The sequence below is a fragment of the Canis lupus genome, chromosome 27, assembly GCF_003254725.2.
Source record: "Canis lupus dingo isolate Sandy chromosome 27, ASM325472v2, whole genome shotgun sequence".
NCBI lineage: Eukaryota > Metazoa > Chordata > Mammalia > Carnivora > Canidae > Canis > Canis lupus.
This window is the reverse complement of record NC_064269.1, coordinates 3,646,888-3,673,643: the sequence shown is the minus strand read 5'-3', so window position 1 is coordinate 3,673,643 and position 26,756 is coordinate 3,646,888. Positions and strand designations below refer to the sequence as shown.

Below are 26,756 nucleotides of genomic sequence, written 5' to 3'. Positions count from 1 at the left end.
CCTGGCCCAGCCCAGCCCAAACTCCTCAGGCTGTCCTGGATCACAGGTCATAACAGGGAGACCACTCCCATGGCCTTAGTTCAGTGGTGCAAGGATGACAGGGCAAATGCCCTATGAACAACTCCAGAACGTTCACACCCAAATGAGTGGGGTCCTTGGAGAAGTTGTCTACAGAGGCCTTTAGAGATGGCACATGGATGTCTCAAGTGCCACAGTCCCCAATTCAGTCTCACATCAGCATCATCAAGTCAGACTACTCTTTCCAGCCAAGCCTAGATGCGACCACAGAACTGCCAACAGGGCACCTGGTCCAGCACTCTCACTTGTTTAATCCATGGGCTTGGCAGGAACTTTTTGGCCATCCCTGAGCCATGTGCTCATTCTTTTGAAACCCTCCACCCTCCTCTGTGGCTAGCACCAGAACCAGTCCGAATGCTGATATCCCTTTCTAGCCATGCCTTGGAGGAGGGAGAGATAAGAGCATAAGAGGGGGGAGTAGGGGGGTCGTGGTTGAGAGCTAAGTCAGGACTGGAGGTCCCACTTTTGTGAGCAACTTCATAAGCTGTACTCCTTTCCCTGTAGGGTTCCGAATGGATTAGGGTCTCGGGGTCCCCCCACCAAAAGACCATATAAACACTCAGGATTAGAGGATAAACTTCAGAGGGTCTTCAGACGGACTAGATCAGTCTTTGGCTACTCTAGGTGTTCATGCCTAGGCTCAGAACAGCCCTCCTGGGCTGGAAGGAGGTAGGAGCAAGGGCAAAACACAGAAAGGATCCATGCACCCAGGTCCCAGTGAGTGTCTAGTGACATCAGGTGTCTGAGCAGGCCTTGACCTTGTCCAGAGCAGCCTTACTCACCGGCAGATAGCTGACTGGCTGTAGGCTGGGCCTTCCGTGGCAGTCAGAGCCTGACCCACCTGAGTCTGCGTGAGGCCCAAGGACAGCCGTCGGATCTTAAAGTTCTTGGCAAACTCCCGGATCTCTTCCAAGTTGATTCCATCCTCATCCAGACTTGGGGTATGTGGCTCTGGGCCAGAGGAAGGGACCAGGGGTGAGTGTGTAAGACAGATGATACTACTGCTTATCTAGCTTATCAGCCTGGCCTGGTGAAATAGTGAGGGAGGAGGACATTTGACAAAAGGCCCATGTACCCTTAATCCCCTCATCACCCCTATTTCCAAAGCAAACAGGACTTGGGGGAAAGGAGCCTGGACTAACCTGTCTGGAAGTAGGGATCTATTTTCAAGTTCTTATAGCTCTAATGGCCGACCCTCCCCTGTTCTCCTTACTCCTTAGCCCCAATGCACACCTGCACACTTTAGCTATCTACATTCCTCAAGCACTAGGTGAGAGACCAAGGGAGAGACAGCCAATGGGTTGGCTTCTCAAAGGAGCAGCCTCCACTATCATCATGCTTAGAATCCAGCTCAGCAGGACTGAGAATAAGAAAGCCAATCCCTGGCGTCAGGCCTTTGCTCTTCCCCTTTGGACTCAAGAAAGTTTATTAAAGACAGCAGCATCTAAAGGTGCAGGGGTATCTGAATACATGCCTCTCCTCTCCTCTACAACCTTCTCTGGGAGCCACTTACTGGATACCAACTGGCTGACAGTAGGGGTCTCAGAGCAGGTGATTGGGATGGGAGCAGAGGCAGATGGCTTGGCCGCTGGGGCGGGGCTGGTGATGACCACCGCAGGCTGGGGCACAGCTGGCGTGGGCTGGATGGGCTGTACCTAGGAGAAGAGAGCCAGTGAGTCCCTGGTCTCTGCATGGACCACAGGCAGGGCAAAATGGTCATGAAATCCTCACTCACCTGGCACACTCCTACCTGCACCCCATCGCAAAGCAAGACCAGAAGCTACTTATTAGTACCCACCCAACAATAATGACCTCTGAAATAAGCACAGCAACATGGTGCACTAAGTTGAAGCCTCATAGTCAACTTAGGCAGCTTAGAGGCCCAGAAAGGTTCAGGACACATGGTCAAAGCCCCAACAAGTGTCTGCCCTTGAGATAACTGCTCTCAAATCTGTTCCCTCAGAGCAGAAATGTAAGCCTGATTCTAGGGTCTTCCAGGCCCTGAATGTCCATTTAACAGGGAACTGGCAAGTGACTCCTGATATTTCCCTACAGTGAGATTCTGTGCAGCTATTAAAAAGAACATGGTGGGCAGCCCAGGTGGCCCAGCGGTTTAGCGCCGCCTTCAGCCCAGGGCGTGATCCTGGAGACCCGGGATCGAGTCCCACGTCAGGCTCCCTGCATTGGAGCCTGCTTCTCCTTCTACCTGTGTCTCTGCCTCTCTCACTCTGTGTCTCTCATGAATAAATAAATAAAATCTCTTTAAAAAAATAAAAATAAAAAGAACATGGTAAATCTCTTAATTACACACAAAGAGCTCTGGGTCACAGTGCTAAGTGGAAAAAAAAAGGAAAGCAAAAACAGGTTTTATAGAACAATTCCTATAAAATATACACATGAATTTCCAGGAAAAAAAAACCTTGAGGAACATAAAACAAGTTGCCAACAGACATCATCTCTGAAAGTAGAATTGGAAGGGATTTTTACTTTTTTCCATTATACATAATATTGGAATTAAAAAAAAAATTTTTTTTTAATTTATTTATGATAGTCACAGAGAGAGAGAGAGAGGCAGAGACACAGGCAGAGGGAGAAGCAGGCTCCATGCACCGGGAGCCCGACGTGGGATTCGATCCCGGGTCTCCAGGATTGCGCCCTGTGCCAAAGGCAGGCGCCAAACCGCTGTGCCACCCAGGGATCCCAATATTGGAATTTTTATAAAAATCACATATCATATTTATCAAGAGAAACTATAAATATATACAATCAGTATTTTTAATATGATTTTTAAAAAGTAAACGCTCCCCCCAACATGGGGCTAGAACTCATGACCCTGAGATCAAGAGTCGAATGCTCTACCGACTGGGTCGGCCAGGCGCCCTAGTATGATTTAAACAAAGAAAAAGCTTCCTGGGGGGCAGCCCCAGTGTCCCAGCGGTTTAGCGCTGCCTTCAAAAAAAAATAAATAAATAAAAATAAAAATAAAATAAAAGCTTCCTGGGGAGCCTGGGGGGGGGGGTTCAGTAGGTTAAGAGTTTTGCCTTCAGCTCAGGTCATGATCCCAGGGTTCTGGGATTGAGCCCTGAGTCAGACTCCCTGCTCAGGGCGAGTCTGCTTCTCCCTCTCCCTCTGCTCCTCCCGGCTTCTGCTCTGTCTCTTGCACTCTCTCGCTCTCTCTCTGTCTCTCAAATAAATAAAATCTTTAACAACAACAACAAAAGCTTCCTAAAAAGTGCAGATTTCTCTAGGATGGGTCCTATTCCGGGCTTCTACCTCTTGGGACCTATTAAGCCCATTCTCTCTTCATCCCCAGAGCCTTATTAACCTTAGGTCAGGGCTCCTCGTTTCTTGCCTAGAACTGTTTCAGTGGCTTCCTAGCAGGTTACAACGACTCAAGTCTCGCTACAATTCAGTTCTTAGCTCTTCCTGGATAATAGGTAATTTCTTTCTTCCTTTCTTTTTCTTTTAAGGTAATTTCTTTTTTAAGTAGGCTCTAACCCAGCTTAGAGCCCAACTTGGGGCTTGGACTCATGACCCTGAGATCAAGATCTGAGCTGAGATGAAGAGTCAGATGCTTAACCAACTGAGTCCCCCCAGGTGCCCCCCCACCCCACGTAACTTCTTTTTAATACACATCTAGCCACTTCCCTGCTAAAGGCCCTTTCATGAGTCCCCACTATATACAATAACAGTGATAAAATAAAAGCATCGTTTTTTCAGTGCTTCCTGTGTACCAGGGGTATTAACTGTCTTATATGTAATACATCTGTTAACATTCATAACCTTCTAGCACACCTGAGTGGCTCAGTCAGTTAAGCATCTGCCTTTAGCTCAAGTTGTGATCCTGGGGTCCTGGGATAGAGCCCTGAATAGGGATCCCACCTCTGTGGGGAGCCTGCTTCTCTGTCTTCCCCTGCTCTCGTTCTCTCTCTCAAACAAATAAATAAAATCTTTATTTAAAAAAAAACATTCATAACCTCCGATAATTTCTATCTTACAGATGAGGCTAAGAGGTTATTCACAAAGCCTGGAAGCAGCACACCACACTGGAGAGTCACGACCTACGCATCACCTAAGAACTTGCTAGAAATGCAAATTCTTGGGCTCCACCCCAGACCTACTAAATAAGAAACTCCGGGGGGTGTGGGGGGGGTGTGGGGGGGTGTGGGGAATGTGTGTGTGTGCTGGGAATCTGCATTCCAAGTCCCCCAGGTAGTTCTGAGACACACTCAAGTTTGGGAGCCCCTGCTCTGGCACATTGTAATTCCTACAATTATATAGAGGTAGACCCACTCTTCCATCCAATTCATCCCTTTAGATTAGTTCGACATCCCTTCTCTATGAGGTCTTGCTGAACTCCCCGGTCTGTCAAGAGCTCCCTTCTCTGTCTGGGTCCCCACAGCACCTTATCATGTCCTTATCATAGTCTCTGTCATGCTGGCTTGCAATTGCCTCCAGCGCCAGGCTACCTACGGCTAGGAAGGGCATCATCTTACTCATCTCTAGATCTTTAGCACCTGGAATATAGTAGGCACTCAAAACTGCTCCTGCAATGAACAAAGAAAGGAAAATTCAAAGCCACAGTGCATAGTGCAGGAGTGAAGTGGGAGGGGTGGAGAATAACCTCCTGGGGCTTTTCTGGCAGTTTGTTCATCCTAGAGCTAATGGAGGCTCAGTTTCCTTTGACCACCTCCCTGGCCTTCTCAGCATGGCACTGGCCTCTGCGGGGACATACACGTGTTTTTGGTATGTGGGGGTGGGTGGGTTGGGGGGGTGCTCTTTCCCTGGACAGAGTATGTGGGGAGTCGCTTGGGCCTTCACTTTGGGGAGGTACTCTGTTTCCCAGTGACGTCAGAAGATAATCTTGTCCTGCCCTGGAGTCTTGAGGGAGGCAGCCCATGCCAGACAGCACTGCCTGACCCCCACTGCCCCACCCCTGCCCTTGCCCCAACCCAGCCCTTGTACCTCGCTCTTAGCAGGGGACTCAGGCGTGCTTGCCTTCCGGACAGCCACAGGTGGAGGCAGGGGGCTGCTGGCCAGGGTCGCAATCACCTGGCCCTGGGCATTCAACAACAGCTGGGGTGTCACAGCCTGGACCTGCAGGCTCTGGGCTGGTGCTGGGGCTGCCACGCTAGCCGAGTTCACTACCCACGGAAGCGCTCCAATAACCTGGGGGGAAACAACGCAGGGACCCCAGGGGTGAGGCCAGTGTCTGGTTCTGTCCTTTGCCCAAATCCCCACACTGGCAGGGAAGGGACTTAACTCATTTAACCCTCCTGGACCTCAATTTCCTCATCAATAGAGAAAAGGGTTCATACTCTAGGAGCTGCTTCCTTCAATCTATCTCTAGAGCGGTGGTGGAGCAGGAATAGGTCTGCACGTGATTCGCACAGCCATGGACGTGAATCCCTGCCCTACCTTAATTTCTCTGAGCCTCAGCCTTCTCTCCTGTAAAACGGGCGTGAAAATCTCCACCTAATAGACCCGCACTCAAAATGAGGGGAGATAATGTGCGAGAAAGTGCCTAACACAGAGAGCCTGGCCACAAAGTGGGTGCTCCACCAATGAAAACCCCCAACTAGAAGTGAGCACCTGCAGGGCAGGGTGGTGGCTACACCCCTGCCTGGGCTCAGCATCCGCAGAGAGCTGCCACACAAGAGGTGCGACCAGCAGCTTGACACCCTGGTCCAGCTCCTGGGGCCCTGAGCTCGAGTCCTGGCCCTCGGGGCAGCGTCTCCACGGCCCCCACCCCTCAGCCCTGCCTTTGACCACTTGCCTGTCCCTGAGCGTTGGTGAGGATCTGACTGCTGATCCCCGGCATGCTGGGAATGGCGTTGGCAATGACCGGAGTGGTAGTGAGGGAGCCTAGGATCTGGGTCTGTCCCCCGAGGGAAGCAGCACTGATCTGCGGGGGGAGAGAGAGCCTTGCTCAGAGGCCGACGGGCCAGAAGGAGCCCAAGGCTGGGAGAGGAAGGCTGAGTGCTCTTGGGGTGGGGGTGGGGGCCGGGGGGAGCCAGGTGCTGGGTGGATGTGAATGGGGACCGGTGGGGCCGCGCACGGAGGAGCAGCTCTGGCCAATGTTTCAGGCCAAGCCTGGCAGGACGGGAAATCCAGGCCCGGGGCGGCTGATGTGGCTGCTGTAGCCACATCCCCGGGCTCCCCTGCCACGCGGGGCGTGGGCCTCGGGCTCCTCGCAGCTGCAGCTCCCAGGCTGCCATCCGCAGACGTCACCCCACCCTCCGGGGCCGGTGCAGCGGGTGCAGTGGGTGCAGAGGGTCGGGTTCCGGAGGACGGGTGGTCCGCGCTGGTGGCCGGGCGGGCGCGGGGGGCCCGGAGCGAGCCCTCGGGGCTGCAGGCCGGGCGGGGGGGCCCCGAGCCCCGCCGCGCCCTGGCCCCTGGCCCCTGGCCCGGGCCCGACGTCGGGGCGGCGGCTTACGATTCCCGGGCTCAAGGCGAAGCCTGCAGGCTGCACGGCGATCTGCGGGGGCGCGTCCACCGGCTTGGGCGCGGCGGGGGCGGCGGCGGCGGCGGGGGGCTGCGGCAGGAGGGCGGGCGCCGTCTGCAGCAGCGGCTGCGGCTGGAAGAGCGGCTGGGGCTGGGCCGCGGGCCGCGGCTGGGCGGGCGGGGCGGCCGGGACGGCGGGCGCGGCGGGCGCGGGGGCCGGGAGCGCGGCGTTGAGCACGGCGGCTGCTGCGGAGCAAGGCAGAGACACGGCGCTCACCCGCCTGGCCGGGCCGGGCGGCTCCATCCCAAGGGACCTGGCCCACGGGGGAGGGCGGGGACAGCGAGCGGGGCGGCGTCCTGGGGCAGCGCGGGCAGCGGCATCTCATCCCCCCCGGGGCGGGAGCTGTCAGGTCCGGAGCCAGAAGCCGAATCTTGCGCGGTCCTTGCAGGAGGCCTTGCGGGAGGCCGGCGGGGGCGGGCTCCGGCGCGGGGCCGGGGGCGGGGGCCGGGGCGTCCCGGTTGGCCGAAGTCAGACAGGCCTGCGGGCCGGGCCCAGAGTCCCGAGGTGGTGCGGCCGCTCCGTGGCCGGGGCCCGCGACACCGGGTGCAGACTCCAGGGCGGGCTGTCGCCGCGCGGGGCGGCGGGTTCTGAGTCCAGCATGGCAAGCGCGGGCGCAGGGGCAGCGGTATAGGGCGGTGGGGGCCTGCTGCCGTCCTGGGGAGAGCTGCCGTTACCTTGCAGACCGGCTAAAGGTGGCTTGAAAACGCCCCCCGTGGGAGAAGCAGCTGTCAGTCCTGGGAGGGCGGCCACGGTTGCCGTAGGAATTGTCCACACGGCCAGCCCCTGCTGACCAGCCACTTGACCTGCAATACTGATGGGGATAAGAAGAGGTTGAGTAACTGCCCCTGCCGGAACCATAACTCCTGTCAGAACTGTGGCTAAGTTTTCCTGAGTCAAGACCTGCAAAAGCAAACAAGATTTCAAAAAAGAAAAGAAAAAAATAAAAAAAATCAACATCGACAGCGCAAACACCGGGTCTCTGAGACCCGGTCGAGCACAAACAAAGCATTCTGAGGGCCGTGGGGGGAGCGCGGCGGGAGGGGGGGAGAGACCCGCCCCAGCCCCAGCCCCAGCCCCAGCCCAGCCCAGCCGGAGGCCCAGCCCTGGGGGTGCCTGGGCCAACTAGCCTGCCTTCAGAGAAGCTGCCCGGGGGGGACAGGGCCTGGCCCGGCTCCCAGGGACAGCAAGGGGGCACAGGCCTTTCTCCCACCGCGGTCCGTCGCCTCCTAGGCCTTTCCTGGGCCTCTGCCTTTCCCACAGGACCGGGAAGCAGGGGCAGGGCCCATACAGAGGCCCACGGGATGCTCTGATGGGGGGCTACCCCCGCCAGGGGCCTTGCAGGTCTGCGCTTGTAGCCAAGGGCCACAGGGAGCTCAGCAGGGCAGGGGGGGGCGGCTGGCAGGCAGCTCCTCGCTGTGCTGGGGCTGCCCCCCCGGCTCTAAATGAGGACTCTGAGCCACACATTAACTCTTCCAGGCATCCACAGGAGGGTACCAGGCTCACTGAGTCCTGAGATAAGTGGAAACGCCAGTGGCCTTAAAGAGTTAATGTTATCTCTACAACCCTTGCTGGACCCAAGGACGGGACTTGGCAAACACACATCTAATCTTCCCAACGGGGCCGGATCTGGGGTGGGGAGAGGCCAGAGGTGCCCAGGAGGACATTCTCCCCTTTAAGCCGCACCCCCTTCCCTGTTCTACCCGTGAAACTCCCAGATCCCACGGCCACCCCACGTTGGCCATCCCACGCTTTGGTTCCAGCCCCAGGGCCCTCTGTTCAGCCCTCTGGGTGGCCCTTACCTGGGGGGCAGCTTGTACAGCCAGTGGTGTCAGGGTCTGCGATGCCTGAGGCTGGCTCGGGGCTTGGCTGAAGGTGGCAACAGCGGGGGCAGGACTCGGAGGGATCCCCGGGAGAGACTTCACTTCATGTGGCATTGAGAGAAAGGACAAGGAGTGAGCCTGGTATGAGTGGAGGGGTCACCAGATAGAGCATCCCGTTGCAGCTTGAGGTGGCAACTCTCAGCCTCACACTGTATTTCTGCATAACCCAAGGCCAATCGCTGGCCTTCCCTGGTCCCGGAGACACTTCCCAAATGTTACAGGTAGAGGGAACGGGAGGCTGGGGAGCCCTGTGCCAGACCTGCAAGGGGGGTAACCTTTTTCCCACATCTAGCTGGAGAATATGCAGGCCTGTGCACAGTTGGCTCTCGGTCGCTCCTTTCCTGACTCCACAGGACACGGTGACCTATGGCATAATCAATAGAAGGGCCCAAAGTGAACAACTGTCAGGGAAGGAAGGAGCTAGAATGCATGGGAGCAACTTCCTTGGCTCCAGCCTCTGAACCATTGTCCACACCTGGAGGCAGGTGCTGGCTGGGGGAAGGCTACAAGGACTGCCAGAGGGCCAAGTCCTTGAAGTGACAATCCCTGAAAACTGGACAGGTCTTTGCCTCACTCCGGAACACAGGGGCACTCCAGGCTGGGCAGCTGTTCTCTGCCGGTGCCTGAGGTCTGAAGCCCGGATGAGAAGCTTCACTGAGCTTCTAAAGGAACTTCCCATGAACCAGAGCTTTTTGCCCAGGCTATAGCTTCCTCTTGCTCCCCCGACTTAGTCAGGTATTGGGGACCCCTGCAAGGAAACCTCTTCAAAGCCACACAACAATGAGGAGGGGGTTATTATATAATACAGGGTGAGACTATGTATTGGGTGACTGAGGTTAGACCAGACTAGCGGCCTCTTAATACTGGCTGGGCATAGATTTCCAGGCCCTAACCTAGGATGACCGAATCGGAGTGGAGGCCAGCAACCTCTCCTCTCTCTTCTTTTAAGCTCATTTTTGATACAGCACACAGCCAGAGTGGGAACCATTGAATTAGATGACCTTCCAACCCTGCATTCCCAGCTTCTGTTTTAATCTGAAAAGGCAGCAACCTAACTGAGGACCGTAATGTTTACAGTATATAATGAAAAAAAAATCCAATTGTTAAGGAATTAAAGAGACAAACAGGCAATAACTAAAGCCTTCTAAAATTCAAACAGAAAACAAAATGGTAGGTTCATCTCCCCAGGAGGGGAAAGACAATCCTATTGGAAAAAAAAAAAAAAAAAAAAGCAGAGGATATAAGGATGGATACTCTGAATCTATGAAAAATTTAAAAAATATTTTGCTTGGCAAAGTTTTATGCAATTGAAAAAAAGGAAAGCGGGAAAATGGGTATGTGATGAATATGAATGAGAAAAGCTTACCATCTAAAGGAGATAATCATTTTATTAGGATTTATTTCCGAAGTAGGACCCAGGGCCCAAGGGTTTGCATACACTTAGGGCTTTTGTCACTTCTGCGAGACTGCTTTTCAGAAAGACTGAGCCAATTCACAGAACCATCAATAATGTACCTATTTCTCCACAGTGCCACCCACTTGAGGTTTTATCACTGTTGATTTTTCTGGCTGAACAGGCAAGTGGTACCTTATAGCCAATTACTTGTCCTCTCATGATGTGGGACTCTATCTCATTGACAGAGTTTATATTTTTCCATGTGATGACTTCCCCTATGTACACAACTGATTTCTCTTCAAAAGGAATTCTGGTGGACTACACCTCAAAGGAAAAAAAAATTTCAAAGGACCAATACAAAGACACACAAAGCAGCACCAGTTATGACAATGAAAAACCAGACAGTTTGACAATAGCCAAAACCAGAATCAGGTTTGTGAATCTATATCAATAAAGGAAATGGCCATAGGAATAATATGGTGATAAGTGTCCTACTACGGTCTACCTTTGGTGGCCACAACTATAGAAATACATACTCGTGAGGCACCTGGGTGGCTCCGTGGTTGAGCATCTGCCTTGGGCTCAGGTCGTGATCCCAGGGTCCTTGGATCGAGTCCCACATAGGGCTCCCCGCAGGGAGCCTGCTTCTGCTTCTGCCTCTGCCTGTGTCTCTGCCTCTCTCCCTGTCTCTCATGAATAAATAAATAAAATCTTTTTTAAAAAGTACGTATTTGTGACAAGGACTTGGGTAGTAATTTAGAGTGATAGAAATCACTAGATCTTTTTCATCCTGAAAAAGTTTCCCAATACTGGGACACCTGGATGGCTCAGCAGTTGGGTGTCTGCCTTCGGCTCAGGTCATGATCCTGGGATCTGGGATCGAGTCCCACATCGGGCTCCCCGCATGGAGCCTGCTTCTCCCTCTGCCTGTGTCTCTGTCTCTCTCTCTCTCTGTGTCTCTCACGAATACAAAAAAAAAAAAAAAAAAAAAGTTCCCATTACTTAGTTTTGTTTTAAGAGGAAACTCTTCTCAGTATTATATATCTAGAAAGACTGCAAGGCCACAGTCTAAGTTGGCAGCTTCTTAGGAGGTACTGTCAAAATACCCCCCTTACCTTCTTGATGATAACTAAAATTCCTTTACAGAGAATAGGACTTTCGTGAAAGGCTTCAGAATACAAACCTCTGGAAGGAGAAGCACACTACCATGAACACTCATGCTAAGATATAAATAGCTGATTCAGGATCCATTCCTGAGAGCAGTTTGGACAAGGAACAGAATTAAGGCACCAGAAGAAATGAGATACAGAAGATGAGTAAAAATGGATGAGGCACCTGGGTGGCTCAGTAAGTTAAGTGTCCACCTCTTGATTTCAGCTCACGTCCTGATCTCAGGGTCATGGGATTGGGCCCCACATCGGGCTCCGTGATGAGCGTGAGCCTGCTTAAGACTCTCTCTCCCTCTGCCCCCTCCCCTACCTCCCTCTTTAAAAAAAAAAAAAAAAAAAAGTAAAAACGGAAATCAGGACACTGTGGATAAACTTACAAAACCTCCCAAATTTTCTAAAAAGGGGCCCCATCCCCACCACGGAAAGGAATCAGAAGGGTGGTCAGATGTAAAATCCCTTTTGCTGTCTGCTCTCCAGGGCACTGCCCCCCAGGAGGTGATGCCCATCCTGGCCTGAACACAGAGCAGAGCATTTCCAGGCTAGGGGGACATGGTAATGGGTTCTGCCATTCCTTCATTCAAAAGGAGAAAGAATAACTGTGGGTTATTAGGGTCTCTAATGAATCTGCATACTGATTTGCAGGTAGAATAAGGGATGTGAGGTCTTGCACTTTCTTATTAGGGAGTTGCTGTTTCCCAAAAGCCTCATTAGCCCTCTTCTTGCCTCCTCCTTTGGCCTACCCCCACCAGCCCAGATCTCCAATCTAGGGAAGGGGAGATAAGCAGAAGGCCAGGGGAGATGAACCATGGAATCTGAGGGGCCTGATTAGGGAGGTCCCAGGTTTCTAGCAAAAGATGTCTATGCTGCAAGGTTATCAACGAGAAGAGTCCAGGAAAGGGTGCCCCACGGCCGGCCAGAGAGGCATGCCTGGCACCAGTCCTAGCCTCTAGAACAGCCCTGGTTGTGTCGCAGCTATGCTGCAGGGTAATTAGGAGAGATGCTATGAGTGGATCATCTCTCTCCGTTCCCCATACAGGAGAATCACACTCTTGTCCTATAGTTGCCTTTAGAGGACAGCACAAGTAAGACCACCAGGCTTGACTCACATCAGCCCAGCTGGGATTCTGGAAGGTCCTACCTAACCCACACCCTCAGTCCAGGGTGGGTAACATGCCCTCTTCTCCCCAGTTGTTGGGACCTCCCAGATCTACCACCAAAGGTACTGAGTCAGAAGGACTGTCAGGATTCTAGTCCTCTCTGCATTGGGCCCAATGGTCTGGCTTAGACCTGCAGCCCTCCCTCCCTGAGGTTAATTCAATCCCCTCAACTGAGCCTTGCCATTCTCGTCCCACCTCACCCTGACCCCTCCCAGTACAGATGTGGAAGTGATCGAAACCATCTAGAGTTCCAGGGCCAACGAGGGCAGGAAGCCCTAGGAGCTGAGCAAGAAGTATAGCTGTGGCAGAGGCTATCCAGTGGACAGGAAGCCAACAAGACCCTAAGGCTGGCTACCTAGGCTCCAGGGACTCATGCCAACTCTCTGAGGAGCCAGAGAAAGGGACACAGGTAGACCAATGCCAGATGGGAACGACGGCCTCGTACCAGTTGCCTCTGCAGAGGAGTCCGGGTTGTCTGGCCCAGCCTCACCAGCTGGTTCACTGGCTTCGCCAAGGCCTCTGCTCTGGGAGCCCTCGGCAGCCACACCCTCCAGCCCTTTGCCCTCCTCCTCGGCAGAGATCTGGGCATCCACTCCAACCTCCAGCACGCGGATGGTCTCGTGGCCTGACATCACGATGACCTGCAAACAGAGGACAGGGTGCTCTGCTGGTGGGGAGTGGCCAGTCTAGCTCCTGGGGAGCAGAGCTCTGGGTATGGCTGGGGAGAGAGGAGAGGGCACCTCAAGATGCGGACCTCCTGGGCACCTGGGTGGCTCAGCAGTTTAGCGCTGCCTTCAGCCCAGGGCATGATCCTGGAGACCAGAGATCAAGTCCCACATCAGGCTCCCAGCATGGAGCCTGCTTCTTCCTCTGCCTGTGTCTCTGCTTCTCTCTCTGTGTGTCTCTCATGAATAAATAAATAAAATCTTAAAAAAAAAAAAAAAGATGTGGACCTCATGCCTGATGGTCATGCGCTCTGTGACAATTCCACAGTCTGTGGCCGGGCCGCAGCTCCCTGATTCCAAGAAAGGAGCTTCTGAAAGGAACTGGGGGCCTGGTGACAGGGGCAAAGCTTGACACATGCTGGGAAAGGCCCCACAGAGCCAAACCACTTGGGGATATTACTATTTGCCCCCCTCTTGGACTCAGTTCAGGGAGTGGTAAGTGGCCGATCCCACAGCCTTGCAAGGGTTTCCTCTTAGCTGCTAGGATATTGGAGTGAGGTTACGAAGGCCCCTAACACAGAACCCACTGCTTAAGCTGGGCCAAGAGGCAAATTCCTCTTCACTTCTCTTGAAACCTCATAGAAGTTCCCTCAAAGATAGAGGGGTGGAAAACGAATATTCCACAACGTTGAGTAACTTTTTAAGCTCATGATTCCTTTATTTCCAAAACACTGGGGTAAAGGCCAAGATTTCCCTGCAAGCTAACTTCCTGAAACGAGGGTCAAGAATCCTATAGATGCAGGCTCTTGCCCCACCTCCTGGACTGGAGCTTTGTACCCTGTGAGCCGCTGGTCCAGTGGTGCCATCGGTGGGCACGCTCCAGCCTCGAGGGGACCTCCCACATCCCAGTGGAGCAGCCCCGGGGCCTCCTCAGAACACTTAGTCTTCTTCTCCTGCTCAGACAGCCAGCACTCCCCAGCTCTTTACCTCCGTCACTGACCTGCTTTGAATTGGGCCATTCAAGCATCAGGGACACTCTGTATACTCAAAAGCTCTCTCAGGCCTCCCCTGCACTTGGCCTGTACCCGAAGGCACTCCCACAACCTGGTCCATAAGCCTGAAAATTGAATCCAGCCAGAGATTGCTGGAAAAAGTGACAATGTGACCCATCAGGGAGGTATGAATGAAATAAACCTCCAAAAGCAGTTCCATTTCTGATTCAATCTTGACCTATGAAGGACTTCAGTCCAATTGCATTTTAAGAGATTGTTAATCCTTTTTTCCTTTTAAAAAATTATGTAATAAACATAATTATGTAATAAACATAAAATAAACATAAAAAATTATGTAATAAACATGTTCAGTACAAAAAACTATGAAATATATAAGAAAAAATAGAGTAAATTATATTAATGTCTATATGTTCTCTTATGTAAGCTTATACATTATTTGTATATATTTTAAATAATTTATTTATTTTTTAGACATGGGGCTTGAACTCACAACCCCAAAATCGAGAGTCACATGCTTTACTGACACCCCATACATATTTGTATATTTTATTTATTTGTTTGTTTATTTTAAAAACTATTTGTGTATTTTAATTTGATTTTTTAAAGTTACAGCTTAAATCTCCCGACTCAGCCCCTGAGAAATCCTTGCTGGTAGCTACACCTGGATGGGTGAAGTGACCATGAATTTTGGTAGGAAACAGATACTGATGGGCTCTGTGGGGTCTTCCTCCTGGCCACAGCCCCAGTGTCCATGCCCCTCTACTCCCCTGCCTCTTCTTGCCCCAGAATATACCTGCTCATTGACAGTCAGAGATGACTCCGGTCCGGCTCCAGGATCCATGGTCACTTGTCAGGGTGGGGTGGGGGCCGGCCCACACCTAGCACATCCTGTGGGAAGACATGGGACGGGAAGAGCAAAGGCTGATGTGACACAGTAATACAACTTCTATATCATCTCAAAAAGTCAGGAGCAGAATGGTAGGAAGAGAGAATCTAAGTTCTCCCAAATATCTGTAGAAGTAAAGAAATAAGATTCTAAGGACTTTAAAACTGAAATGGGACACCTGGGTGGCTCAGTGGTTGAGCATCTGCCTTTGGCTCAGGTCGTGATCCCGGGGTCCTGGGATCGAGTCCTGCATCAGGCTCCCCGCAGGGAGCCTGCTTCTCCCTCTGCCTGTGTCTCTGCCTCTCTCTCTCTGTCTCTCATGAATGAATAAATAAAATCTTAAAAAAAATTTTTTTTTTAATTTTTTTTAATTAAAAAATAAAAATGAAGTGTCTTCCTACAACATCCCAGGAGAACCTACACTCAGGAGGAAACCAGGGTGACAAGAGGAAAGAGAGGGCCAGGCATCTATCCCTGGGAGTCGCCCAGCCTGCAGGGAGAGAGCAGACCCAGGGGAACCCAAGGTGACTTTGGCCGCGATATTGAGAACCAAAGACACCGGAAAGGAACACTCTGGCTATCAGAGGGCTTCTCAGGGGAGGAGTCTGAGCAGACTTCCCGGAAGAGATGGTAAAGATAGGAATAAATCAAGACGGTAGTCCCAAACTTGAATATGCACACTCATCGCTGGAGCACTTAGTAAAAATACAGATACCAGATTCCCCTGAAGTAAGCATCCCCAGAGAGTCTGATTCAGCAGGTGGGTCCCACAGAATCGGCTCTTAAGTGATTGTGGCAGTGGCCTAATGACCCTACTGGCCTTTAAAACTGGAGGCTGGACAACATCCCAGATGGCCGAGCAGCCTGTCAAGGCCGTAAGGGAGAGTGGGAGAAGCCTTGCGAAGAACAGAGTGGCTGGAGCCACATCCACAGAGTCATAAGGAATAAAGGTATAAAGGGGACAAATAGCTTTAGATACTTACATAGAAAAGAAGGCAATTAACATTCACTTTGAGCGCTGCTAGTGCTAAGTGTTTACGTAACACTTATTCATGCTCATTACTCACGCCAGCTGGGGTATGGGGACATTATTACCACCACGGTACAGATGAGGAAGCTATAAACTCAGAGAAATGTTCTAGATCCCAGATCTTTCCCTTCCTCCTCCTCTTTCAACCCTGGGTTGGTTGATCGGTTCTCCTTTATTTTTGCAGTTGTTATTTTATTGATTGGTGCAAAATTCACCACTGTGTCCATTTTAAAGTGTAAAACCCAGTGGAATTTAGTAGATTCACAATGTTGTGCAACCATCACCGCTATTTAGTTCCAGAACATTTTCATCATCCCCCAAGGAAACCCCACATCCATTAGCAGTTACTCCCTTTCTCGGCCACCCCCAGCCCCCGGCAACCACTAATCTGCTTTTTTCTCTACAGATTTGTCTCTTCTCCGTATTTCATATAAATGGAATCGTACAATGTGGCCTTTGTTCATGCCTTCTTTTACTTAGCAAAATGTTTTCAAGGTTTGTCCATGTTGTAGCATGTATCAAGACTTCACTCCTTTTTATAACTGTGGAATAATGGATAATATTGGGTGGGCTTGCTGTACTCCCTGCCATGGCTCCGGGAGAGGCAAACCAAGATTTCATTTCCACGATAGAAAGTGCATCAAAGTTCTCTGTGACTTTACCCAGGACTCCCCAGGCCTGCGCCGATCCACGACCTCCCCACACAAGCAGCCCAAGAGAAGAACCTTCTAAGTGCAACACTTAGACGATGATTAAGGAAAATAAGATCTTTGTTTAATCCCTGTTACAGCCTGGTAAAACGTCTTCAGGTAGAGAATGAGGACTATTAGAGCCCCTCAAAGAAACCAGCATCTTCGCCCGAAGAAAACTGTGATTGAACTTTAAGAATATTTTAAACACAGAGATAGTAAATTTGAAGGAAGTACGTATTCTGCAAAATACCTTCAACAATATTGATGTCTGTGAATCTATCCACTTGCTCCTGGGGCAGGCCGTGGTCTCCAAGGATGATTTTATGAATCCGAATCCCCAAACCAGGATTCAATGAAGAACAAGCAAAACTGGTGAAGCAGGTTCAGGAAAAGGAAGACTTTCTTCAGGGACTAAAACTAGCATAATGTATAGACCAAAGAATGACTTGCATCAGTTACGGGGTTGCTTGAAAAGAAGCGGAGAAGCTGTAGTCAGATTTTGCTTTCTTGAGGGCCAGTCATCTGGCCCTTTCTCAGTTGCTAGGCCACTGCAGGTGAGATGACCAATTGCTGTACTATAACAGAAATGAGGAAAACTTACAGGTGTTTAATTCATAATTTTTTCCTCATGGAGTTCTTTGAAAATGATAATGTAATTAAAAGATACTTGTACAGTTTTAAAAGATATTATACATTTTTTAAAAAGATTTATTTATTCATGAGAGACACAGAGAGAGAGGTTGAGACACAGGCAGAGGGAGAAGCAGGCTCCATGCAGGGAGCCCGACGTCGGACTCGATCCCAGGTCTCCAGGACCAGGCCCTGGGCTGAAGGCAGTGCTAAACCCCTGAGCTACCCGGGCTGCCCGATATTATACATTTTATTTTATTTTATTTTTTTGATATTATACATTTTAAAGGGAAGATATAAACCATTAGGGTTTAGAGACAGGTATCATGATGAACCTCAATTTAGGGCACTCTGTTATATAAATAAATGGAAATGTATTTTGAATAAATTTGCCAAAGAAGACATGACATTTAAAGAAATGTGAAAAAAAAGTGTTTTAATCATGATTTTAAAAATTTGGACAATCCTGGAAGTCAGTTTTAATATATTGTTCTGTTTATTGTGGTAAAAAAGTTTTATTTTGAGGCGCCTGGGTGGCTCAGTTGGTTGGGTATCTGCCTTTGGCTCAGGTCATGATCCCAGGATCCTGCAATTGAGCCCTGAATCTTGTGGGGCTCTCTGTTCAGTAAAGAGTCTGCCTCTTCCTCTGCCTCTGCTCCTCTCCCTGCTTGTGCTTGCCCTCTCAAATAAATAAATAAAATCTTTTTAAAAAAGTTTTATTTTAAAAGTTTATTTTATTGTTTTTAAAGATTTTATTTATTTGAGAGAGGGAGAGTGAGCGGGGCAGGGGACAAACCTAAACTGGTTTAAAATGCCTGCCTCCCTCCTACTTTTATGATCCTGGTTTCCATTCATTTATCACCTACTGCATCTGGATGGTCTAGTAGGCAATTAAGCTCATCTATTTTGAAAAAAAAAATCAACCGTATGGATACACCACATTTTGCTTATCCATTCATCAGTGGATGGGATGTTTGGGTTGTTTCTACCTTTTGGTTATGTGAACAGTGCTTCAGTGAATTTTTCTGTATAAGCTTTTGTTTGAACATTTTTTTCAAGATTTTGGGGTATATACCTAAGAGTGTAATTGCTGGCTCACCTCTTCGCCAGAATGTTCCCTGGCCAAGGAGGCAAGAAGAACCATGAGGTTCCTTCTCTAACTACCTACGGTAGCCATGAAGGGAAGGGCAAGAAATTCAAGACATCTAGCAATTTGGAAAAAGAATAAATAAGGCTTCCCTTTTCAGATAGGACAAGGGGATTGTAGGAGGGGCGGAGGAATCTACAGGAAGAGCTAGTAGGCATCTTCCACCCTCACTGGGCTCTAGCCTCATTCCTGGCTGATGTCCTCCTCCAGATTTTGTCCACGGGAGCCTTCTATGAGTTTTGCCAAGAGCTTGGCCATTGACTACCACTTCTGCATGGGAAATGGGATGAGCCATGCCATTTATTACATATGGAAGTCAATCAGCAAGTCATTTGCAAGGGCAAATAAATGGCAGAGACAAAAAACTAAGAGGAAAGGTGTGTAAGGTAAATTTGGGTCCATTACAGCTGGATACATACATTTCGGGGGGGGGGGCAGAATTTTCCAATTCCAAACACCTTTAGGCAGGAGGGACCAGGAGCCATCCGTTGTGGGGCATCCATCCATCTGCTCGAGAGGGGCGTAAAGCCTGCTCGTAGTCTTGTCGTGGCCACTCACAGGGTGGCTAAGCGAGTGTCCGCTTCGTGGCTGTGTTATTCGGGAGTCGAGCAGCGGAGAGGCTCACGTGACTCTAACACCCCTTTCACTCTCAGAATTCTATGAGCTTCTGTGAACCCAGGTCCTCAGCGTCTAGTCCTTCGTGACGGGAAGAGGCAGTGCCGGCCCAGGGCCTCCTCCTTCGTCTTCTTCCTCCAGTGAGAGGAGTCGGAGACACCTGCCTCACACCTGGCACAGCACCTCGGCTGGGTCCCAGGGAGTTCGTTTATCCCTCACTTTCCTGAGCTAACATCTAAAAACACAGGTAACCTCGGGGAGGGAATGAGCCGTGGGAGCTGAGGCATTTGCCCACTGTCTGAAAATCCAGAGATCCGGGACCATCCAGGAGTTCCAGCGGAGGGGACCGAGTCAGGGGCCCTGGTTCTGTGTGTCATTCTCCTCTGGATCCACTCTGGGTTTGCTTCGGGCGACGTCCTAAGGCACCCAGGAGGAGCATCAGGGGAGCTCAAACAAATCCGAACCCCCTGGGGAAGCCTGAGGTCCTACTAGGAAAAATGCTGAAATGTTTCAACCTTCACTTACCCAACAAATACTTCAGTGGCTCCTACAGGCTGGGCCCTGGGGATACAGCGGGGGAGAAGACAGTCCCCAGCTTTATGGACAAGGCCTCAGTCTAACACTGGAGTCACACAGAGAACTACAGCCCAGTCTGCTTCAACGTCGTGGTGCATGAGCAGGTGCTAGAAGATCCACAGAAGGGACCCCTACCGCAGTCTCGTGTGGTCCCCTTCTCCTTGTTCCAGGGTGGCATGTGGTTCAGACAGGACATCTTATGTATGAAGAATCTGATGCCATGCGGAGGAAAATGGAAATTCTTGTATGGGATGCAGACTTTTAACTCAAGACTCATTTCTGGGGTTTTCATCCTTCCCCTAACAACACGGCAGCGGTTTTCAAGGTGTAAAATACCTGTTCTACAGTCGTTTTCAGAGGTGAAGGACACCCTGCGTGAAGTTAGTGGATTCTAAGGAATGGCTGGTTAAGCTGAAATTAGTTAAGCTGAAATACAGGTAAACTGTATTCAATTGAAAGAAAGCCACATCTGGGGCACCTGGGTGGCTCCGCGGTTGAGCATCTGCCTTCGGCTCGGGGCGCGATCCCACATTTATTGTGGGCAATCACCTTTCAAAAATCTGCCATAACTCTCTCAGGTTAGGTTGCTTGTCGGCATCAGTATCTCCAGCTCTATACTACTTTCTTAATTTCTTTTTTAAAGATTTTATTTATTCATGAGACACACAGAGAGAGAGAGGCAGAGACACAGGCAGAGGGAGAAGCAGCCTCCCTGCGGGGAGCCCGATGAGGACTGGATCCCGGGACCCCGGGATCACGCCCTGGGCCAAAGGCAGATGCTCAACCGCTGAACCACCCAGGTGTCCCTCTCTACTACTCTCATATTTAAACTGCGTACGCACTTACCTCTTGCAGAGCTGCCATTCAAAAGGACCACAATGACAGGACACAGGGGACTGGCATAGATCAGTAACTAGGGCTGAGCTGAATGGTGTCATCAACTCTTTACCCCCTCCCTAGATGGGCTAACTCAGTCACACGAGAACCAAATCGCAATCTCGGGCTGGGACCTTACCAGGGCACCTCAGCCTCAGACATGCATATGCCTACTGATTGTTCATATCATCTCATACTCAACATGTTCAAAACCAAACTCCTGATTTCTTTTTCTTTTTTTTTTTTAAGTAGGTTCCACACCCAGCGTGGAGCCCAACATGGGGCTTGAACTCATGACCCTGAGATCAAGACCTGAGCTGAGATCAAGAGTCAGATTGTTAACTGACTGAGCCCCCCCCAAACTCCTGATTTCTAACCCAAACCTGTTCCATCGGCATGCAGCTTTCCCCATCTGAGCCAATGGGCAGCTTCATCCTTCCATAGATGCTCAGGCCAAAACCCTGCCATCATCCTTGCGTTCTCTCTCACCACGCACATTTACTCCTTCACCGAACCCCATAGGCTCTTCCTTCCAATATGGTCAGAATTCCCCCACTTAACACTGCCACGCTGGTCCACATGGCTTTAGTACCTGGCGTGAAGGGTCACCATATCCCCACACACAAGCATTAATCACCCCATTCTTAATTTGCTAGAATCCAGAGAGGCTGTCACTTCTAAGTCATTATTGCCTGATGGATTTTCTGCACGTCCCCCCCATCCTTCTCCATTTCTGGTCCCCGGACACAGATTTCCCCGCTTATACATGCTGAAGAATGATAGTCATTTATGGTTTATCGGGACCCATGTCCTTTACACACAGTATTATTATAGCCAGCTCCCTCTGGAGACAGACCATTGGGTTCATAATCTCAGCTTTGGTATTTACTAGCTGTGGGCCTCAGGACAAACGCTTTAACTTTTGTGCCTCAGTTTCTTCATCTGAAAAAATGAGAGAAATAGCACGTGCTTCATAGGGTTATAGTGAGGACTGAATAAATTAATGCATGTAAAAAGTTTAGATCAATGCCGGGCATATAGTAAAGGCTCAGAAAATGGTAGCTGTTATACAAATTTACATACATACATTACATACATAGTGCAAATATGCACTGAAACTAGGGGTGCCTGACTGGCTCGGTCGGTTAGGCATCATCTGCCTTTGGCTCCCATCATGATTTTACGGTCCTGGGATTGGCTCCCTGCTCAGTGGGAAGCTTGCTTCTCTCTCTCCCTCTGCCTCCTGCCCCTGCTTGTGCTCTCTCTCTCAAATAAATAAATAAAATCTTAAAAAAAGAAAGAAAAGAAAAGGGAAGGGAAGGGAGGGGAAGAAAAGAAAGAAAAAAGAAAAGAAAAGAAAAGAAAAGAAAAGAAAAGAAAAGAAAAGAAAAGAAAAGAAAAAAAGAAAAGAAACTTGACCAATTGTGTGACTTTCCACAGGGGGGCAGGTTACTTCTGTTTTCTCAGGGATCAATGATAGGACAGCTTACCTTGGAATTATTGTGTAAAAAACTAAGAACAATTAGCTATTGTTACTCCCATTTTTATAGATAGAAAGCTGAGGATTAAAGAGAGGTAAGGGTATAAGGCTTTGGAGGGAAACCGAGATTCAAATTCCAGTTTGGCCATAATACAGCTGTGTGACTTGGGCAACTGTCTTAATCTGACGATTAATTTCTTCATCTTTAAAACGGTGATTATGGGACGTCTGGGTGGCTCAGTGGTTGAGCGTCTGCCTTGGGCTCAGGGCATGATCCCGGGGTTCCAGGATCCCAGGGTTCCAGGATCGAGTCCCGCATCGGGCTCCCTGCATGGGGCCTGCTTCTTCCTCTGCCTATGTCTCTGTCTCTCTCTCTCTCTGTGTCTCTCATGAATAAATAAATTAAATCTTTAAAATAAAATAAAATAAAATAAAATAAAATAAAATAAAATAAAATAAAATAAAATAAAATAAAATAAATGGTGATTAAATGGGAAAACCTTATGGGATTGTCAAAAAAACAGTGATATGAGATCACGTAAGTGAAATGCTTAGCATGGTGCTCTTATTACGATCCCCAGTTTTATGGACAGGGAAATGGAGATAGAGAAAGACCAGGTGACTTGCCCAAGGGCACAGGAAAGTCAACGGCAGATTCAAAATTCAAGGCAGTGTCCAGCTGCCCCAGACCCCTATCCTCCTAGCACAATACCAAACCTCCTCTCTGGAATTGGAAGGGGCCCTATTCTGGCTCCCAAGGATCAGGACACTTTGGAAAATAGAAACTCTCAGTTCTCCTCCAGTGCCAGCCCCCCACCCCATCCCATGAGCAGAGATAAATGCCTTGCAAAGCTGGTGACCGATCAGCGAAGCATTCACATGGGCCATAATAAAAGGAAGGAGAAAAAGACAGGAAAGTCGTGACCAATTTTAATTCCCCTTTTCCAAACATCACATATAATTTTAGACATATATAGGCAAGCAGTAAACACTAGTTTAATAAGGACACATTTAGATTTAGTTTCTCCTCCTGTTGCCTTTCCCTTGTGCCCAAACATGACTCATCCTAGGCAGGGTGAAGGGAGAGGGCAAATGAAATGTGAAAAATAGAAAGTAGATATATTCCCCCACTAGACTGTAAGCTCCAAGAAGACACGTCCATTTATTTATTTATTTTTAAAAATATTTTGTTTATTTGAGAGAGAGAGAGTGAGAGAGCACAAGCAGGGGGAGAGGCAGAGGGAGAAGCAGGCTTCCCGCTGAGCAGGGAGCCTGATGCGGGGCTGGATCCCAGGCCCCGGGGACCATGACCTTAGCCAAAGGCAGATGCTCAACCGACCGGGCCACCCAGGCGCCCCTACGTCCATTTATTAACATACTCCAGTGCCTAGTGTAATACTTGGTATATGCTGGGGGCGGGGGTGTCAATGATTATGAGCCAAAAATATAAACTAAGAAATCAGGTCGTATCATTTGGCCTCCTCATATTTCCTACCTTCTCCCTCAAAACACAGATCCTCTTTCCATTTTTTTTGCCCCCATTCACAGTACTAGAACTACTTAAAAATTAAAAAAAAAAAAAAAGTAGCAATAAGTTCTGGAGAATCCTAACCACATTTACCCTCCATAATGTGGCAATCCAGCTTCCCTCCCATTCCCTCTGTGGCCTCACTGACCCTCATTCTGACACAGAAAGAGCTTGAGGCTTAAAGGCAGAAGAGCCAGGTTGAGCAGTGCTTCTCCTCATGTAATCTCCCCAAGCCTCAGTTTTCTTATCTGTAAAATGGGGCTAAATTATAGTACCTCCTCATGGGTTATTGTAAGGATTAAATTGGTCACATTCACGGAAGGCACTTAGAACTGGGCGTGGCACACAGCAAACACTATGTAACCCTTACTACTATTGTTTTGTTTTGTTTTTTTTAATTTATCTACCATAGAGAGATAAATTATCACATTTATCACACAGAGAGAGAGAGAGGGGCAGAGGGAGAAGCAGGCTCCATGCACCGGGAGCCCGACGTGGGACTCGATCCCGGGTCTCCAGGATGCGCCCTGGGCCAAAGGCAGGCGCCAAACCGCTGCGTCACCCAAGGATCCCTACTTTTGTTATTTATTTATTTTAGGTAGGCTGTATGCCCAGTGTGGAGCCCAATGCTAGGCTTGAACTCACAACCCTGAGATCAAGACCTGAGCTGAGATCAAGAGTCAGATGCTTGGGCAGCCCCGGTGGCTCAGCAGTTTAGTGCTGCCTTCAGCCCGGGGTGTGATTCTGGAGACCCAGGATCGAGTCCCACGTCAGGCTCCCTGCATGGAGCGTACTTCTCCCTCTGCCTGTGTCTCTGCCTCTCTCTGTGTGTCTCTCATGAATAAATAAATAAAATTAAAAAAAAAAAAAGAGTCATATGCTTAACTGAGCCACCCAGGCTCAGTAATAATAATTGTTATTTTTAATTGAAGTAAAGCATGCATATAAAAATATTATTTTAGGATTTTATTTATTTATTCACGAGAGACAGAGAGAGAGAGAGACAGAGAGAGAGAGAGACAGAGACACAGGCAGAGGGAGAAGCAGACTCCATGCAGGGAGCCCGATGTGGGACTCGATCCCGGGTCTCCAGGATCACGCCTTGGGCTGAAGGCGGCGCTAAACCACTGAGCGACCTGGGCTGCCCTAAAAATATTCTCAATTGTTAAGTATTAAAAAATGTAAACGACTACTATTACGATATTATAGCCAGTAAATCTTTTTTTTTTTTATAGCCAGTAAATAAGAGGGCTAGCTCATCTCATGTTCCCTCATAATGCAGAGAAGCAAATTTCTTCTGATTCACTTTTTAATTGCTAGGTAGTACCTTCAAAAGGGAAGACATAGCTCCCCTTTCTCCCTCGCCCCCCCCTCACTCACACACACACACACACACACACACACACACAATCATTCCAGGATATTACCTTGCATGTTTTCATATTTATGACCTGCCTCCCTTGACCCTCTAACCTCTACCACCACCAGCTAAACTGAAATGAAAACTATGCCCAACAGGGTAAGTTTTATCTGTATTGCTCGCAGCACGGCACATACTAGGTATTTTTGTCCAACCATGGAACAAGACAAAGTTCCAGCACACATATGCAAAAACAAAGCAAACAAACAAACAAAACGGGTCAGAGAACTATTGCTCTGGGCACCAGGATTTCAACCAAAATGGAATACATGGAATTATTCCTCGGCAGGCCCTGCTTGGCACCGTTGGCCGCCTTAGAAAACCAAGAGAAGGGGAGGAGGGATATGTGTCTACAAACAATTAAAGACCAGCCTCTGCTTTGGGAACAAGGCATCTGGAAGCGCAGATGAGGCCAAAATCTCTGCAAAGAACTTCTTTTCATTTGCCCAGAAAGGCTTCCTGACCTTGTTTTATTCCCCCCGGCGCTGCAGCAGAGGCTATTCTGCGGGGCCGGGCTTCCAAGCACAGCTGAGTGGGGGATCCCAACGCGAAACTGGGGGTTACCAGGCACCCGGGGGCCCCCTCGGCCTTGCCAGGTGAGAACGGCCAGGAAGCACCTACCGGGCCCATTATTATGACTATTTATTAATAATAATATCGTTATTAAATATTTATGAAGTGCTCATGCTCCGCTCGATGGTGACCCTCCCACCGTCCCCGCTCGCTCCCGGCCACGTCTGGGTTCCTAACCCCGGGTCCCAGCGGAGCCCTCGGTGCACGGGGCCGGGGCCACCTGTCGCGGGCCGCCGGGGCCGCCGCCGTTGACCTTAACCGCCGGGAACCCAGGCGTCCGGGCTCTCGGCCGGGGCGGGAATCCGCTCCCGGTGGCCGCGGCGTCCGTGTGGGTACCGAGGGCTCGGGTCCGCGGCCCCCTTGGCTCCCGGGAGGGCCCGGGCCCCGGCTCCCGGCTCCCCGCCCGGTGCACCCGCCCCCCCGGGGCCCCGCCGGCCCGCGGGCGGCCGAGGGCGCGGCCCCGGGCTCTGCGGCCCCAGGCGGGCGGCCGCGCGCAGCCCCGCTCCCCGAGCTCCCCGCCGCCCCGGCCCGGCGTCCCGGCACCCCGGCCCCGCGGCATTTTTCTCTCTTTATCATAAATATATAAATTATGCTAATTACGGGCATTGCATATTAACCAAACCCGAAACCTCCCCTGCCCGGCCCCCTCCCCCTCCGTGCAAACCCCTCCCCGCCCCGGACCCCGCTACTTACCGGAGCCCGAGCCGAGCCCGAGCCCGAGCCGCCTTCGCCCCGGGTGCCCGGCGGCCGCCGGCTACAGACGCATCTCCCAGCCCGGGCCGGGGGGCCGGGGGGCCGGGGCCGGGGCCGGGCGGCCGCCGCCCGCAGACAAAGGAGCCAGAGCGGCTCGGCTGGGCTCGGCTCGGCCCGGGAGCCGGTCGGGACCCGGCGCCACCCGCGGGCCCCCAGGCCGGGCTGGGCTGAGCCGAAGGGGACTCCGCGGGCTGCGCTGGGCGGAGGGGGCGGCCGGGAAGCGGGCAGGGGGAGCGGGGGGGGGGCGGGCAGGTAGAGAGATTTTCCTCCTTTCCCCCCTTCCACAGCCCCCCCCTCCTCCTCCCCCCCCTCTTTTCCCTCCTTCTGCTACTTGGATTTTTTTAGCTGCTGCGTCATGAGCATAATTTATGCAAAGAGCTTTGCCGCATGCTGCACCGCGCGCGCCCGCCGCCGGGGGGGAGGAGGGGGGAGGGAGGGGAGCGCGGGCGGGAGCCGGAGCCCGAGCCCGAGCCGTGGGTGGGGGTGGGGGGGGGAGGGCGCGCCGGGAGGCCCCGGGCCCTGCGCCTCGACCCGCGGAGGCCGGCAGCTGGGCGCGCGGCGCGGTCTTATCCGGGGACGTGCGACCGGGGGCGCAGGGCCCGGGGGGAGTCCGAGGCGGGGACCCGGCCCCCGCCGCCCTCCCCGCCTCCCCGGGTCCCCGGACTGCGCTCCTCGGGGGCGAACGTC

At 50.9% G+C, this 26,756-nt stretch overlaps 1 protein-coding gene across 5 annotated transcripts in view; it reads right to left on the bottom strand.

Annotated features, from left to right (window-relative positions):
* The window catches only part of POU6F1 (POU class 6 homeobox 1), a 29,584-nt gene extending 3,421 nt beyond the window's left edge, over positions 1–26,163 (bottom strand). The window contains exons 1-11 of one of the 5 annotated variants that reach the window (XM_035707583.2): positions 26,010–26,132; positions 19,389–19,651; positions 14,657–14,751; positions 12,631–12,826; positions 8,383–8,504; positions 7,258–7,483; positions 6,515–6,768; positions 5,855–5,983; positions 5,044–5,247; positions 1,592–1,733; positions 861–1,029 (exon numbers count right to left, since the gene is read on the bottom strand). In XM_035707583.2, coding sequence (XP_035563476.1) covers positions 861–1,029; positions 1,592–1,733; positions 5,044–5,247; positions 5,855–5,983; positions 6,515–6,768; positions 7,258–7,483; positions 8,383–8,504; positions 12,631–12,826; positions 14,657–14,704 — 1,490 coding nt within the window. In that variant the 5' untranslated portion in view covers positions 14,705–14,751; positions 19,389–19,651; positions 26,010–26,132. Of the gene's footprint in view, positions 1–860; positions 1,030–1,591; positions 1,734–5,043; positions 5,248–5,854; positions 5,984–6,514; positions 6,769–7,257; positions 7,484–8,382; positions 8,505–12,630; positions 12,827–14,656; positions 14,752–16,721; positions 17,070–19,388; positions 19,652–26,009 lie in introns of those variants that run through there. The other 4 variants (XM_035707582.2, XM_049102501.1, XM_035707584.2 and 1 more) reach the window with 4 other exon arrangements.
* Positions 26,164–26,756: the final 593 nt, after the last annotated feature.